The sequence below is a fragment of the Haemorhous mexicanus genome, chromosome 14, assembly GCF_027477595.1.
Source record: "Haemorhous mexicanus isolate bHaeMex1 chromosome 14, bHaeMex1.pri, whole genome shotgun sequence".
Taxonomy (NCBI): domain Eukaryota; kingdom Metazoa; phylum Chordata; class Aves; order Passeriformes; family Fringillidae; genus Haemorhous; species Haemorhous mexicanus.
The window spans coordinates 14,077,969-14,093,983 of record NC_082354.1 but is presented as its reverse complement, the minus strand read 5'-3'; the positions used below and the strand labels follow the sequence as shown (position 1 = coordinate 14,093,983).

At 40.8% G+C, this 16,015-nt stretch overlaps 1 protein-coding gene across 3 annotated transcripts; it reads right to left on the bottom strand.

Moving 5' to 3' along the window:
- Positions 1-15,885, bottom strand: LOC132333907 (P2R1A-PPP2R2A-interacting phosphatase regulator 1). Of its 3 annotated transcripts, none has more exons than XM_059859464.1 (10): positions 15,556-15,881; positions 12,216-12,294; positions 8,337-8,393; positions 6,212-6,255; positions 6,078-6,132; positions 5,559-5,651; positions 5,016-5,104; positions 4,321-4,382; positions 3,200-3,296; positions 1-2,075 (listed from the first exon to the last, which is right to left on the bottom strand). In XM_059859464.1, the coding sequence occupies exons 1-10, from the start codon at positions 15,702-15,704 to the stop codon at positions 1,916-1,918; spliced, it is 885 nt and encodes a 294-aa protein (XP_059715447.1). In that variant the 5' UTR covers positions 15,705-15,881; the 3' UTR covers positions 1-1,915. The 3 variants fall into 3 exon arrangements, with proteins under 3 accessions (XP_059715447.1, XP_059715446.1, XP_059715448.1); XM_059859463.1 differs by having other exon boundaries at positions 4,321-4,385; positions 15,556-15,878; XM_059859465.1 differs by lacking the exon at positions 1-2,075 and adding an exon at positions 2,136-2,380 and having other exon boundaries at positions 4,321-4,385; positions 15,556-15,885.
- Positions 15,886-16,015: the final 130 nt, after the last annotated feature.

Genomic DNA, 16,015 nt, shown 5'->3' with positions numbered 1-16,015 from the left:
CACATTTATTTTTCCATTTATTGGCACTTATTTGAAAAATAGCATAAATATTCAACAGAAAAGAGACAAGTTGACCCACACTCAGCTAACAAACCCCCCTATACTGATGTGTCTTCTAACAAAGACTGGAAGAAACACCAGGAGGTTCCTTCTTAAGAAATAAGCAAGATTAAAAAAAAAAAAGTCTTGCTGTCACTACAGAAGAGTGGTGGCACAGCAACTCTCTGGCACAAACGTGAAACTGCAAAGCCAAACTTTGCCTCAGCAGAGAGAGCAAACAGAGCCCAGCACTCCCGTGTGCCTCTGCTTGGGGACAAAGGGCAGCTGGACTGGGGAGGGACTGCAACCAGCAGGGTGATTATTACAATAATTTAAGAGGAATGATACCAGAAGTAAACCATGTTGTATGTTAACTAGAACAGAGTAAGACTATCAAATACATTCTATTTTCTCTCTACAATAAGGACACACAGAAATGGGTCACTGGCCCTCAGGTCGCCAGGTCTTTGCACTCCAAGTCATCCCTTTCTCATTTGGATGGCTGCTGTCAGTCAAAGCTTCATCCATGTGAATCTTTCACAACAGAGCTCACAGGAGGTTTTTCTCCTACTTGAGGAAGTTTCCATACTTTTCTCACTTTATGACACACTACAAAGATTTAGCCTTTAAAAATAAAACATTTTGCTTCATTCTTAACCTCTCTGGAGAGAAGGCTGGAAACCACATAGCACAGATGCACAGACACGTACAAAAAGGGACTCAGCTGGGGGAGTTCAGCTGCACAACCCCAGTGAGGGTGTCACTGCAAAATCCCAGACAGCTGTCCATAGGGGGGTCTGCAAATTCTTCCTCCTGCTTGGGGAGATCAGGATGTCTCAACACACTGACCTTTCAAGCACCTCAGATTACCAGATTCCAGGCTTCCAATCAGCATCTGAAGTTTTCAACAGCAGAAATGACTTGATGTCATTGTCTGAGGAAGCAACATCAGGAAATTAAATACAGATTAAATATGTTTGATGGCCTCAGGCTGCAAAAAGGCATTCAAGATTCCTCACCGTATCTGTCATATATGAAGACAAATACTGACTTAAAATAATGCAATTCTGAAGTACTAAATACTACAATCTCAGTATTTAATGCATTTTTCCAAATATTGTCACTATTTTTCCCTATTAAAAGACCTTTAACAGAGCATCTACCACTCCTATACATCATCTAAATGGGGAAGAAAAAGAAACAAATGCCAGATACAAAACCCCAGAAGAAGGTTACACGCCTAATTAAGATTTAGTCACAACAGCAGTCATGATCATGAATGAAATCCAACATATAAATTTGACAATTTACCGACTTGTTATTTTCTGACATCCACTGGAACACAAAATTGATTAAGAGTCAATCATAACAGAACACAATAATATTAATAATAATCAATTTCTCCCCTTCAATATTCTCCCTTTCATATGAAGAAGAAAAAAAATATAAAGATCTAACACTCTGGGAATAGAAACAATTAGTAAGCTGCTTCATTGGTTTTAGGCTGAGGACAAATGTGAGTTATCTGCTCCTCCACAGGCAGGGAGGACAGAGGCTGCTGGTAAGCCAAGTCTTCCATGAGCAGGACACAAGTTCCAGTGTTTGTGACTCATGCCAAGGAGATCACATCACTGCAAACCTGCCTGCTGACTGACGTGAGCACCCAACGTGTCTGCAGCCCGAATGCTTCCGTATTGTAGTAAATGTCATACAAATCACTAGAAAGGTGAATTCCTCTTCATGGAACTATTCTGGAAGTTTTCTAGAAGTAATGACATTGCTGGAAGTTCCTATGAGGAACAGAATGGGTCACACACAACAGAAAGTCGGGGCGATATCCGCCTGTCTCCGGTGTCCAGCAGCAGGCTCCTGCTCCTCAGTTCATTGGTAACTTGGCCATGAGATCCACTGGCAAAAACGGGGATCTGGAGTCAGAGAGTGACACTGGAGAGTCTGTGCTGGTGCCAGCTTCAGCTGGGGAGTCACAAGAGGAGCCTGCACTGCTCCTGTTGTCATCCAGGGTGGGCGAGGACAGACTGAAAACAGAACGACACCAGGGCTGAGAAACAAGGCACTGGCTCAGGTAAGTGCCCAAAACCAGCCCAAATCACCACAAAGCCATTCTAAACACACACGTGCAGCTCTGAAGGAGCAGCAAGCCCTGTGATCTGAAACACCCCTGCAGCCACACACAGAGTCACTTCCAGACTCACACAGGACACTCTGCCCATTTTCGCTTTTGCTCACCCAAAAATGGGGCACAGATCAGAAGTTCCAGACCAAAATCCACTCCAGCTTTACTCCATCCTCAAAGCCCTGGGCCAGCACAACAGCCTGAGGCCTTTGTACCAAAAGAGCCAATGATAAATTGTCCCTCTTCCATTGTACTATGTATTTCACAGGACACAAATTCATAACTACAGCTGATATGTCATCAGTGATAGCAACAGAGTGATTTTTTTTAAATTACCATCTCCTACACCAAGAGGCAGCAATTGAACCCACACTGCTATCCCCACCATAAACAGGGTGTGCAAAAAAGACATGTTTTTAAAGTATCTTTAAAACATCTATTTTGCTATTGCTACTCAAAGCTTCTGCATGACTTGTACATCAGCTGAGAGGCAAAAAGACAGAAATACAGTGAACAGCCCTTGACAGTTGTGTGGGCACACCCTATGTACAATTAACCTTTTGATAAAACACTAAACCAAAATCCCTTGCTACTACCAATCACTACAATTTTTAACAAAGTACTTTTTATCTCCTCCCAGCTCCTCTGATCCTCCAGGGAGGGTCAGACAGATTCATATTCCTCTGTGACTAAGAACAAGGGAAAAGAAAAACCCAATTCACCCAAAAAGCATCAGCATTCACATTTGATTGCAATTTGAATCAGACTCCAAAAGCTATCATCCATGAAGTGTCTTTTCCTAAACATGCTCATAACTCATGTTATCAGCCAGGCCTAGAAACTGCAGAATTCTAGGGAACATTGCTGCCTGTTTACTGTGATAATTTCAGTGCTGTAACATTATGAGGTATATCTATTAAAAAAAAGACAAAAACAAGCACAAAAAACTTCAAGTATTCTCAATGCTAAAGAAAAAAAAAAATTGTAATGCTTCTGGTGAAGGGACAATAAAGAGCACAGATTTACCATGCCCCAAGGTCCGCCTGATGTGCAGCCTCGGGGGTTAGCATGGTGGTAGATCCTTGGAATAATCTTTTTGGGTGATCTTCCATTTCTGTTACACCTTTGGGAAGAGATATCGAGTGGTAAAAATTACAACTCACCCAAAGTAAAATCTACTTTCAATGTACTTCAACAGAGCAAACAGAATAGAGGTTCAAACTTACAATATTTCATATGTTGAACATAGAATTTAGATGCTGAAATTTTAAAGACTGTCTATTTTCAGGAGCCATTTTGTCCAAGCTTCAGTACAGTTCAGTGAATAATTAACTAAGGCTTAGATATCAGATATTTATTCTTCAGTAGTGAAGAATAATCCTTTTGTTTCAGTTTACCCAGCTATCACTTCATTGATCAGCTCCAGCAGAGTAGAGAAGCTGTAAATAAGGAAAAGGAACAAGCTCCAGAATTATCACAAAACTTTTCTATTGACTTTGATTTCCAAATACTCTGGAAGAGGAGGGGATAGATATATGCTTAAAAAGACTATGACAGTACTGAGTTGAAAGTGTTGCAGAAGTTGTCTCAGAGCCAGAGATGTTCTGTAACAGAGGTGAAGCTTGAAGATATAAAAATAGGTGCAATAAAATTTCCAGAAGTTAAACTTGAAGAAAAATGCAGAAAGACAGAGAAACATTCCCTAATAAAGCTGTAAGGTTCCTACCAGGCCTGTGCATCAGCTTTGGGTTTTGAAGAGTTATTTTAAATGTACAGTACCTGTGTGCTTCATTTAACCAGGACTGAAAACTGAAAACTTTCAAAGTTTTCTGTTTAACTTAAATATACCAATAGTTGCATTTATTGTTTTGTTAAGCAGGTTACAGCACATTTTTTATCACATCTATATGACCAAAGCAATGGGGAGGAATTAGAACAAACCAATTATTAGCTTTATGGAATTTAAAGCTTTATGATATAGGAAAATCTAATTTAATGATATATCTGTTTCATTATGCGTAATATCTTCTATTTCTAGTTACTTTTTGAAGTATCAGCCAACTGGACAGAATTATGAAGAAAGCTATAGGAATTACTATATAACTAACAAGTTGGCCTATTGTATTTGCAAAACCAAATTACTGTACCTTTTCTTTTGATTGATCCAAGAACACTTGGTCGAATGCAGTTAATTGGGCTCTGGCTTCTCCTGCTAAAAAAAGACAAATGCTGCACTGAGATCATCATTGAAAGAGAAAGATTGAAAAAAGAATCAAAATATATTCAGAAAACAAACTCCTGGGTGGAAACCACTAAGGAAATAGGCATTAAAACAGCTTATCCAAAAATGTCCTTTTTTTTCCCCTCTGAAGATAGGCCAGGAAGGACAGAACTGAGCAGGAAATGTTTAATTACATTATTTCACAACTGGGGCAGTCAAAAAGCTCTCATCCAGGCACTGACTACATCTCAGCTGACAGGCTGAACTGTGAAGGCCTAGTAAAATTTAATTGTATGCCCACATCACTCAAAGGAGAAACAAACCCTAAATCTGTTTGTGTTTTCTTTCCCTCAGAATTCAATTACTAAAGATGTGAATGAGAGCAATATAGAGAGTACACAGGGAAGACAGATGCCACAACGCAGCCCATTTCCCAACGCTATGACATGAGGATTTTGACAAATGTTTTACAACACTGTAAAATCTAAAGTCTACATGAGTATATGAAACTGTGTTTGTGCTCAGAAATCAATTATGGATGCAACAAATTCTGGTATTTCAAATGCCTACTATGAAGAAGCTACATTAATTTTCTATCATTGCTATGATCTGGTGACTTACCTTGAAAATCTCCTTGTTGGACTTGGGCTGGGACTTGGAGGCAACCCACTGCTGCTCACCAGACTTTGCAAAGATGGTGAGAAACATTGCTGAGAGGAAAAGAGTTTGTGTTATTATAAATTCTGTATCACTCCTTTGTGGTAACAATTGATGCTTAACTGCAGAGAAATAAACAACCCAGTATCAAATTCAGCAGCCAGTCATTGGCTACACTGAGACATCACTTTTTGCTACTGAGGGGAAAAAAAAAATTGGACAGATTCCATTTTCATGCAGATTTATTTCACTGTACTCTGGTTAAACAGACTTATTTGGTTTTTATTAACCACAGCGTAACAGCTGAACACTCCACAGAAATTCACATCCACAACATGAGCAGCTGGTATTTTCTGGTTTGGGGTTTTAGGGGGTTTTATTTACTCTCTAGTTTCTTGTTTGCAGCTGAGGTAGAAAGGAGCAGGTGGCTTAATCTTTTGCTACTAATTTGGTTGAATTTATTTAACTCTACTTAAGATAAAACCATTATTACCACATTTTGCTCACCTTCCCTATTCCTCGTGTAGGTGAAGGAGCTGGAGAAACTGGAACAAAGTCTACTTGCTTTGGTGATAGTGATTTTTCAAAATCATTGTCACTCTGTAAACAGTACACATAATTAATCTTACAAGCAGGAACCTTAACAAGAAAAGGACTGATTGGTGTGAAATCCCAAAGCTATCCTCCATGATATCAACAATTATTAGGCAGCCATTTATGAGCTTATGCTTAACAAAAACAAAAAAGCCTTAAACATTACATGGAAAGTATTAAAACATGGAAGAAAATTTGAATAGGCAGACATCCATGCAATTTCCTTTTCACACAGCAGCCCGAGTAACCCACATGTACCTTGAACAGTTGATAATTCTATGCCTTGTTAGTGTGATAGATTGTTGATCAAAAGCAGTACTATGATAACAACTTAACTGTAGGTCAAACTATCAAAGGAAATGTTGACACGAGAGAGTCTCTAGTGTCCTGATACTGATGATAGAAACACAAATTAAAGCATGAATGCATTACCAGGCTCAAGCTCTCCTCCCATGAGTGGCTCATCTGCATTGCTACTTGCACTTCTCTATAAAGAAGAAAAGAAATGTATTGTCCTGGGCTCACAGATGGCTGCAGTGACTGTTCTGCTTTGCCTTAGTGCTCACCTTTCACGAACGGTTTCCCTGTTCAGCAAATTCATTCCTTCCTCCTAAAAGATTAGCACATGAAGAAGTAAGGTCAAAAAACCCCCACTTTGTTCCAGCAAATCAGAAAAGCTGTGGTTTCACTTCACTTTGGCATGTGGAAAATTTAATTCAACTCGGTTAAGCAACAATAACCTCCAGTTCTCATCTGTGGAAAGGAGTGAGGAGGAGAGGATGAGAAAGATGTAGCAGGAGAGACCATCATGTAAGAAGTGCTTATGTGAGCTGGTTGACTCCCAAGCAACTTTATTTTCATTACTAACCAAGAAGTAGCTACCAAACTGAATAATGGTAGTATGAACCAGAAATTCTGCACATGCCAGAGCACCTTTATGCAGTCTTGAGTAATTTCATTTTACAAAGGGGATGCTAGTAGAGATAAAACTCAAAAACATGGATAGATTCTTACCTGACTCTACAGATCAGTGACTAACTAGATGCTTGTCAGCATCTCATTTGCAATACACTGCATTGCACACAATGAATTCAGGAGTCAGTGAGGGTTTTTTCTAAAAAACTCCATAAAGTATGGAGTTACTTAATAAAGTATTATTAGTACTTAATAAAGTATTATTAAAATGGATCAAATATATAAAATTAAACTAATACAAACATGACTCAGTCTCTTAGGCAGACACCATTCCTTAAAATTAACTGAATGCTACCTAGTTTGTTCAGGGAATGAGTAGGTTCCCTAATTCAAGAGTAAAAGTTCAAGTAAACCTCTTCACAATCCTCATCATAAGTAGGATCAGTCTAACTTCTTCACCTGTGTGATAATTTGCACAGATTTGAAAGAGATCAGAAGTGACTCACACAGGTCCTCAGTGAGTGTACAGGACAGGGAATTAATTCCAACTAGTGAATCTAAAGCTCAAACACAAATTAGGAAATTACACTGTTTGCTTCAATAAATGGATGACATAAACATCAATTCAGAAGCATTTTCCAGAAGACTGAATTATCAAATTTTACTTCAGGTAATAGAGCAGAGCCACAACAGTTCATTCCTTTGCTCCCAGAATATTTCTCATTATATCTCCCTGCTCACTGCAGGGGGGTTGGAACAGATGACCTTTAAAGGTCTCTTTCAACCCAAACTAATTTATGATTCTATGATATTTACACATTAATCCTAAGCGTTTTTATGTTGATAAAAAGAGCTGTACAACAGACCTGAGTGCTTCAGAGTCTACTCAAGCCAGTAAATTATTTACATAATGAAAGGAAGCAGTTATTTTCTTCAGGATTACTGTGCAACTAATTTAAATAACTGAGGTAGGAAGCAGAAGTGTCTTCCACCACTCAGGCACCATACCCTAAAAATGCTGCTTGAAGCATTAAATTGTTTTCTTAACTTTTGACCCTGTAAAAATCAAGCCTGTCCATTGAAAACTGGCCAGCTAAAAAAAAAAAAAAAAAAAAAAATCTCCAAGCCAATTTTATAACCATTCTACTGTCAAAAAAGTGGAGATATAAAATGAAGGAGACACAAGAGTTGGAGCTTGTTGATTTTAAAGCTGGAGTCCTCAGCCTGTGGTGTGCTGGCTGGGAGCAGAGCTATTTGAGCCTGCTCAGATATTCCCCACACCACCCCCCTTCCCGAGTGTTTGCTCTGCTGCCCTTCCCCCTCCATTCCTGCTGTGACAGCACAAGTACAGGGATCTGGATAAGAAAATTATACAGATGAAAAATAGCCCAGCCAGAAGAGAACAGACTATTTTTCAGCCAGAGTGCTTCCTTATCCTGCTCATTTTCTGGCTGCACAAGAGTCTTGTGGCAACACAAGTTAAGGAACACTTTGTTATTGGCCCCGAATATTTATGCTGGCACTGCTGCCAGAAACTTGGTGAAACTTTACCCTAAGGGTTTACATTAAAGGTTTCCTTTCTAAAATGTCCATTTTAAGAATCCTCTCTCTGCTTAAATCTTCTCCTTGCTGTAAGATGCATTTTGCTTCATGAAACGTAGAACTGGGCAGGCAGTTTGAAAATAAAATCTACAGCCAGCTGAAGGACATTAAACATTGACTGCAAAAAAACCCCAGCCACCTATAAAAAACTCATTTAGAAGAATCTGTGCTTACTTGTTTGATTTGATGAAGACGGCTGCTAGGAATACGGATAGGAGATGATGGCACAAACTGCAAAACAAAGTCACACACAATTGAAAGTACAGCAGAAGGGAGGGAAAGGTGCCACAGAAATGTCAGTAAATAGTGTTGCCCCAAACTAAAAAAACCCATATCGCTTATAATATTCTCAGTGTATATATAACCTACATTACTTGCAAGAATGTGGCATTCTTGCATGTTAATATGTATTTCCACATTATACTGCTTTGTAAGCTCACAGATGCTAATTGGTATCAGCCTGGCCTCCATTCCATTTCCAGGCAACTAGAACTGACAGCTTTCCCCACAGAATGGAGCTGCTTTTCACTAGCACACTGTCACCCCTAGTATATATGTTGGCACATATATTTTCCTTCATGTGACTCAGAATATTTATTTTCATTTAAGTGGTCCAGAAAGCTCCCCAATAGATCCCTTGAAATACAAAGCCAAAGCAACAAATTGTACAAAAAGGTTCCTGGATTGTTGTCTGCTTATAAATGAGTACTTTGACAGGTGAAAAAAATTAGCTATTAGACGGCTAACAAAGAGTTAAACACTTTCTTTATGGTTTCTCAAGAGCTTCACCAATTTGGGTGAAATCAGAGAAGACGTCACTAAAAATGGTCTTCTGTTAATGTTGACAGTTTTGCATCAAGATCTCACTGGAATGCTATGATCTAAAACTGCACAGCCAAAACCGAGTAATTTAAAGTGATTATTTTCTCAAAATATCATTTTCTTTCATAAATTTCCCACCCATCACATTGTCAGCCCCCAGTTTATTTATGTCATAGCCATTCAGGGAACAAAAATTCTAAGCCTTGAATAGGGGTTTAACTTCTCTGTAAGATGACAATTCTTCCAAAAAATAAGGTGTCTTTTCAAAATGGATGTGTTCAGCAATAAGGCTTGCATTATTATAGGTGTTTTTATACTTCATTCATTATAAAGCTTCATCTGCTTCACAGAACATTACTCGAGCTCTTCATCACGCTGAAGCTGGAGAACTAACACTCAGTTAACTGTTACTGCACCATCTTCTAATCAGTGCCACAGAGAATGCAAGGATTTTGCTGCCTGACAGCGAAAGTTAGCACAGACTATTAATGCTTCATCCATCCAGAACCCTCCTTCTAAAAAAACAAACAAGAAGACATCACACCCTGCTTCTCACAAAAGAATTCAGCCTATCAGGCTCACACAGAGGATGACTAACATTTGTGCCAGAATTTAGCCATCATAATACATATTACTAAAGTCTAAAACTATACTATCTTGATTTGCTACTTTTAAGGTCCAGTTTAGGTCAGCTTTACTATTATACTGGGTTCCCAAAAATCTTGTGCACTTAATAAAAATTCCTCCAAGCTGCACCAGCCAATGCAGACCTTGAGTTGACCTTGATTCTCACACACAGAAAAGGATTTGGACAATAGTGCATTCCTGCCTATTCACTCTGTCATTCCACAGTAGAAATGCATTTGTTCCACTCATTATATTCTAATTTTATGACTGTGATCCACATACTTTAAGGTTTGACATTAAAAGAATATGTAAAAAACCAGTGGCTTGCAGTATAAAACAAAAAATATAAAAAGACAATTAAGTGTTCCTCTGCAGGGTCTGATGCACTAACAGAGCTCTGAGGATCCTACATCTTGTTTCCAACAAGTCATCATCCTTGCTTTGTCAGTGTGTAAAACTCACTTTTGCTCTGCTTGCATCCTTCGAATTAATTCTTGTGAAAAGAAACCTTTGTCACTTTCAAAGGATACTTGCTAAACTGAACTCATATATTAAAATTATGCTACTCAAATCCCCATTGTTTTAGGAGAGCAAAAAGCTTAATAAAAACATTACAAACTATTATACTATGACCTTCCCCCTACTCCAGTGTGTCAGATACTGTGCTCCAATGCAGGTAGTTTCAGCAGTGCCAGGCTGGCAGGAGCCACTGCCCAGGTGAGCAGGGACTGCCCCAGTGCCTCTGCCCTGCCCTGCAGTGCCCTCTGCCTCCCGCAGCACAGCCACTTGAACCTAGCAGGGAAACTACCTGGCTTAAAAAAAAAAAAAAATTAGAAAAAATTTAACATCAGCTTCTGCTGAAATAGCACCTAAACATCTAACCACAGACTGACTGCTCTGCTTAAGCAACAAAACAAAAACCCCAGCCGTGCAAAACAAATCAAAAAAACATCAAAACATTTACTCATTGGTATCTCTGGGAAGAAAATAAACTGCAGATACTGCAGAGCCTGGTTAACCATTCCTTGGCAATTACATGTGGTGTCAGAAAACTGCAGATCAAGCCCCAGCCCAAATGGCACCACTGCCCTTGCAGACATCATTATAAAACAGCTGAAGTCTGAGACTTGGAGAAACTACTCCAAAAACAGATTGTGGAATTCAGCTGAGCAACTGGGACAGCACTGAAGATGGAGCTGATGGTGTATGACCTCCAGTTACTAGAGATTTTAGCAACTCCCGTTGTTCCCCTGACAGGGAACACCACACAGATTAGACAAACACTAATCAACTTTTCTTCCACAAAGTTTAACAGAACACAAAATTTAAGGTGTACTTGTAATACTTGTAATAAAGAAGTTTCAGTTGCTTACTGAATCTTTTAACCCCCTTACAGTTTACACTGCAGTAAAACTTGGATTAGTTTTCTTAAATACAAAGAAGGAGGTTTTGAAAAGTAGACGTGATCTAGCTTCTTAGAATATCTCTAACATCATAAAACTAAATGTACTTCTTTGCTATAGGAAGAATACCAGGGAAGGTTGCTTAGGGTCCTTGATGCTGAAAGTTTAATTCTATCACAAAATCATTTATCTGTGGATGATCCTGGTTTAAGACCACAGAAGGACGAGAGTCTCTAAGATCCTTTCCAATTCCATCCTCCCATATACCACAGAACCATAACCCAGATTATAACTCATAGGAGCATTTCAAAGCAGACAAGGCACTGGGGAACAGTCAGTGGGGAACTTGATTTTCAGTGTAAGTAAAATTTCATGTGTTTTGTCAGCATCTGGTCAGCTGAGAGTGAAGAAGGACACTTTTTAATAACATTAGTGTGAGGGGAAGGGTTAGGAACATCATTCCATGAAGATGGAAACACTGGTTAAGTCCAGGAGACTGCAACATTTATGAGAGGCAGGCAGAAGAGCAGCCCATCAGTGAATTAGCTCCTGCTTCCCAGCAAGTTCTGGGCAAGGCATCCTGAATTAGCACCTTTTTAGCCCAACAACTGAGGATCTTCAGGAGTAAACACAATAAACTGAGCTTTCGCCTTTGTTTTTTTCTCCTCTTGTCTGACCACAAGCCCAAACTGATTTATACTAAGCCGCTGTCCTAAAAATATGAGGAAAGAGACTTGATTAAGAAATCTTGACTTTCTTTCAGTTTTTTCATCCCAGCAGGAGAAAGGCTTTTCCACCAATCTTTTCTTATACATAACTATTCTGGTTCTGTTACAGATGCAACCTTGCTAAGTATTTGTCTGCACTTTTTTTCTTAAGCATCAGAAATCATTTAAGACATTGATTATTGTTAACAGTACAGTTATATAATCAGTTTTCTTAGCAAGCTACCTTTCTTACTCTACCTTGGAACATTTATTTTACAAGCAAAGTTATGATCACAATGAAATACAAGCATTCTCCAAGCCCAATGATCTCTAAGTAACATTTCATTACAGCTACAGCATATTAACGTCACAGTCTGGAGCCTTGTTTCTGAAAGCAATGTGGTATTAGTTTCACAGACTGCAGTCTGAGTTTGTTCATTGCTGTTTGCACACTTGTGCCTGGCAGCTGTGGGTGGGTGCAGGAGTGTCCTTACCAGGCTGTGCCGATTCATGACCGTGGTGCTGTTCCTGCGGGTGCGCAGGACGCTGCCCTGGAACACCTGGCAGTTATCGCTGCGAAAAGAAACACTCGTCAATGCAAAAGCCATTTCCTTCCTAGCAGAGAGCCCCTCTTCACATCAGCTCACTTCCAAGCGCTGTGACAGCTCTCCTGTGGAGACAAAGCACTCCAGAGACAGGCAGGTAAGAACTCTTTCAGCTTGTTGGCAGAGAGTGCAAATCAACTCGTTCATCCTCCAATTCCCAGCTACTTCAATTAATGATTTCAATTAATCATTTTGTGTCTTCAGAATAATTGAAGAATTGTTTAGACTGTGGGGATTTATTATGTTTGGAATGGCTGCTGCTTGTATATTGCTTCAAATGTCATTCAACAGAACAAATGTATAAATGGCTTGTAAGCAGTAACTGAAACAAGCTTCGATCCCACAGATAAAACAGAATTAAAAAATACAGTGTATCTTGATAAATCTTATCACTACAAACATTTAATATCTTCTGAACATTTTTCCAGCAGAAGTTAAATTAAACTTACAGTAAACACAGTTTTTAAGGCCCCAGAGCAGCGTATCCATTGAAATGGTATAGGATTATTTATCTGACACAAAATGAACTTCTTTCTCAAGGCAATTTTAGTTCTATTGATTCCTAAAGCAAGTTTTACTGGTCATGTCATCATCAATGTTATCAACAGCCAATGATCAGCACTTAATGAATGTGACTGCACAAATAAACCTTTTTTCTAGCAACCATAAAAAAATGTTGAGCCACAACCCTACAATCCCCATGTCCAAAAATCAATGAGGAACTGGGGTGAACAAATCCAAATATAAGACTGTAATAAGATTCAAATTACAAGAATTCACATTGTATCTTTTTGTTTCAGCTGCTAACTTGGGATGAACAAAAGCCCCCCAAAATACAATTTCTTTAAAACTAACCTGACCAACAGCACTACCTTGCTGTAAGGACTGACAATCCTACTGCACTTTCACGACACACCATTGTCAGAATCCTCTAGTTTAAAACACACCAGTTAGACACATAAGTTTTAGACAGCTTTTATGTAGCTGTAAATAAAAAACAAATAAAGATTATACTGTGAAATAAAAGCCACCAGCAACTGGCATAAGCACTGTACTTTCTGCCAAGAAAAATGCATAGACTCTCCTTCTCCAAAATGTCAAGTACATAGGACCAGACATCATTTCCAATTTTCCAAGAAGTTTCACTCAGTTCACGCCCACGAGAGATCAAACAGCTGCCATTTGACAGAGGTGGAAGAGGAGAAACTGAAGGGATCCATGACATTATGTTTAGAGATGAGTTTTGGCTGAGGCCACCAGCCACAATTCTTTTCAGTGTAAGTGCACTGGTTGGCATGCAAACACAAGACAAACAGCACATCCTGAAATCCAGGGTCTGAGTCAAGAAAACAGGTTGGAACAATCCTGTCCCACTTTACCACAGCCTGAGTCCAATACTCAGTGCTAACTAGTAGAGAGGGAGAGAAAAAAGACCTACAAATAATCCTATCTTTAATCTCCCTTGCAAAAACACCAGAACTGGTCAGATCTCAGACTCATTTTCACAGAAAACTGCAGTTCCTATCAAAAAACAATTTTATTTGGCACAAAAACAAGAGTTAAAAGTTCTGTGAAATGTAACTTTTGTGATTGAAAATATTCCACTTATAACTGTTCTCTGGATCTATGGCAACTCATTTTCCAAATTCCCTACTAAAAAATGAAGAAGTCAAAACAAGAGGCAGAGGAGAAAAAGCAAAAGCAAGCTGTGTAAGAGCAAGAGCTTTTGTTTCAGTTTACCCAACAAAGCCATTCTGGGAAAAACTGAAGTTTCTTGCCAAGAGCTGCAATCTTGCAAAAACAGTATTCTGGTGGAAAATTCCAAACTAACAGGCAAACCACTGCAACCACCTCAGATTAGTTCAATGGCATTTTAGTTTTATTTGTATGAACACCTAACCCATAGAGTATGCACACTGCCAAGGCAAGAGCTCAGGCTTAACCTTCTATCTGCCCAAACCCTGAACTAAATATTTGTTCAGGGCTTTTTTTTAAGAGTCAAGGGTCTTTCAATTTCCAATTTACAAAAGGCTGAGATTTTAAAAATGTCTTGTCTCAGTTACTCAGTTAGTTTACCTGCTCAGAAACCTCCCAGGGGAGAGCTGCCATACACAACCCTTCCATACTGCATCAAAATGTAAAATGGGAGTTGTTCCATTGTGATTATGTAAAAGAATAAAATTTACATTCACTTAACATTAAATCACAATAGAATAAGAAGAAGTATTTCGTCTGAACTGTCAGACACTGTTAATCATTTTGGTAAAAGAGGTATGTGAGATTTTTTAATCTCTTGATATCCAGTTCCTTATAGAAACAGAAAAGGGAAAAAAAATCAATCCACCAGGAAGTACTTATCATTTAATATAGTGCAGTTTATGAAACTTATTGTCAATATGCTCTCCCCAAATGCAGACAAGCCACTAACAGCAGCAGCTCATGGACCACCTTACAGCTGGAGGGAAGCCACACCATGTAGCAAATAGGGCATCTCCCAAGTTCTCAACAGCCCAGAGGAGACAAGCAACAGCCCTTTGGGTTATAAACTCACCCAAACAAAACTGTTCAAGAAACCCTACCTGTCTCAAAGCTTTCACCTGCCCTTGCCTGCCACTGCCACTTTCAGTCCTGTCCACTGAAGAGAGCCAGACCTGGCAAACACCCAACTCTCCTGCAAACAGACCTGCTACAGGCTGGTGGCAACATCCAAGCACAACTGTCTATACAGCACATGGTATTTCTCCCAGTAATGCATACTACAGAAATTAGTACCACCCAGGAAAATTCCTGGCCACCTGACACACTGCTTTACACTAAATGTAAAACTTACGTCAAGGTCCCGTGAAATGACCTTCCTAACCAAATTTGCCTGATTGTTCCGAAAGCATTTACTGTTGTAATGATACAGAGCAGTGATTTATTTTGTTCAGACCTGATCCATTACAGAAATCATTGCGATTGTTATTCGATGCATAAGAACAGCCACAACTCTGCCGTTGCGGACGGTGTTCTGCAACACACAGCAGACCTTGGTGAAAACAAAGCGTTTCAGTAAAACCAAAGCCCGTCTTCCCGGGCTTCCTCGCACCCCTCCATACGTTCGTATGTTCCCTAAATCCCTCCCAGCCTGGGACAGCGCTCAGGATCCCGCTTTTCCCCGTGGCGCCGCGGAGCATCCCCGGAGCCCCCGCACGGCCGGGCCGGGCCGGGAGCCCCCCAGGCCCCTCACCTGAGCCCGTGGATGAGCGGGGCGCTGTTCGACCGCCTCAGGCCGCCGCCGTCGCCCGGGGCCGCGGCGCTCCCCGGCGGCAGCTCCAGGTCCAGCTCCATCTTCTCCTGAGCCATCGCGGCGGCTCCGGCTCCTCCCGCTCCGCCCATCCGCGGCCTCAAGCCGCCGCTGCCCCGGCCCTGCCGAGCCCGCGGGCGGGGGGGCTGCCGCAGCAGCGAGGCCGCATCCCGGGGCTCCGGGGGCGGCCCGTGCCCGCTGTTCCCGCTGATTCCCGCAGCCCCCGCGGCCCCGCGGGCCCCGGGCCGCTCTCCCCGCCCGGCCCCAGCGCAGGCGGGCCCGGCCGCAGGGCGCAGGCGCAGCGCTCGGGCCGCGGCCGCTCGGGCACGGCTCCGTGAGGGGTCCGACGTGAGGGGAGCGGAGCGCGCTCGTCCTGCGGAGCTCTCCGGCCACCGGACACCGC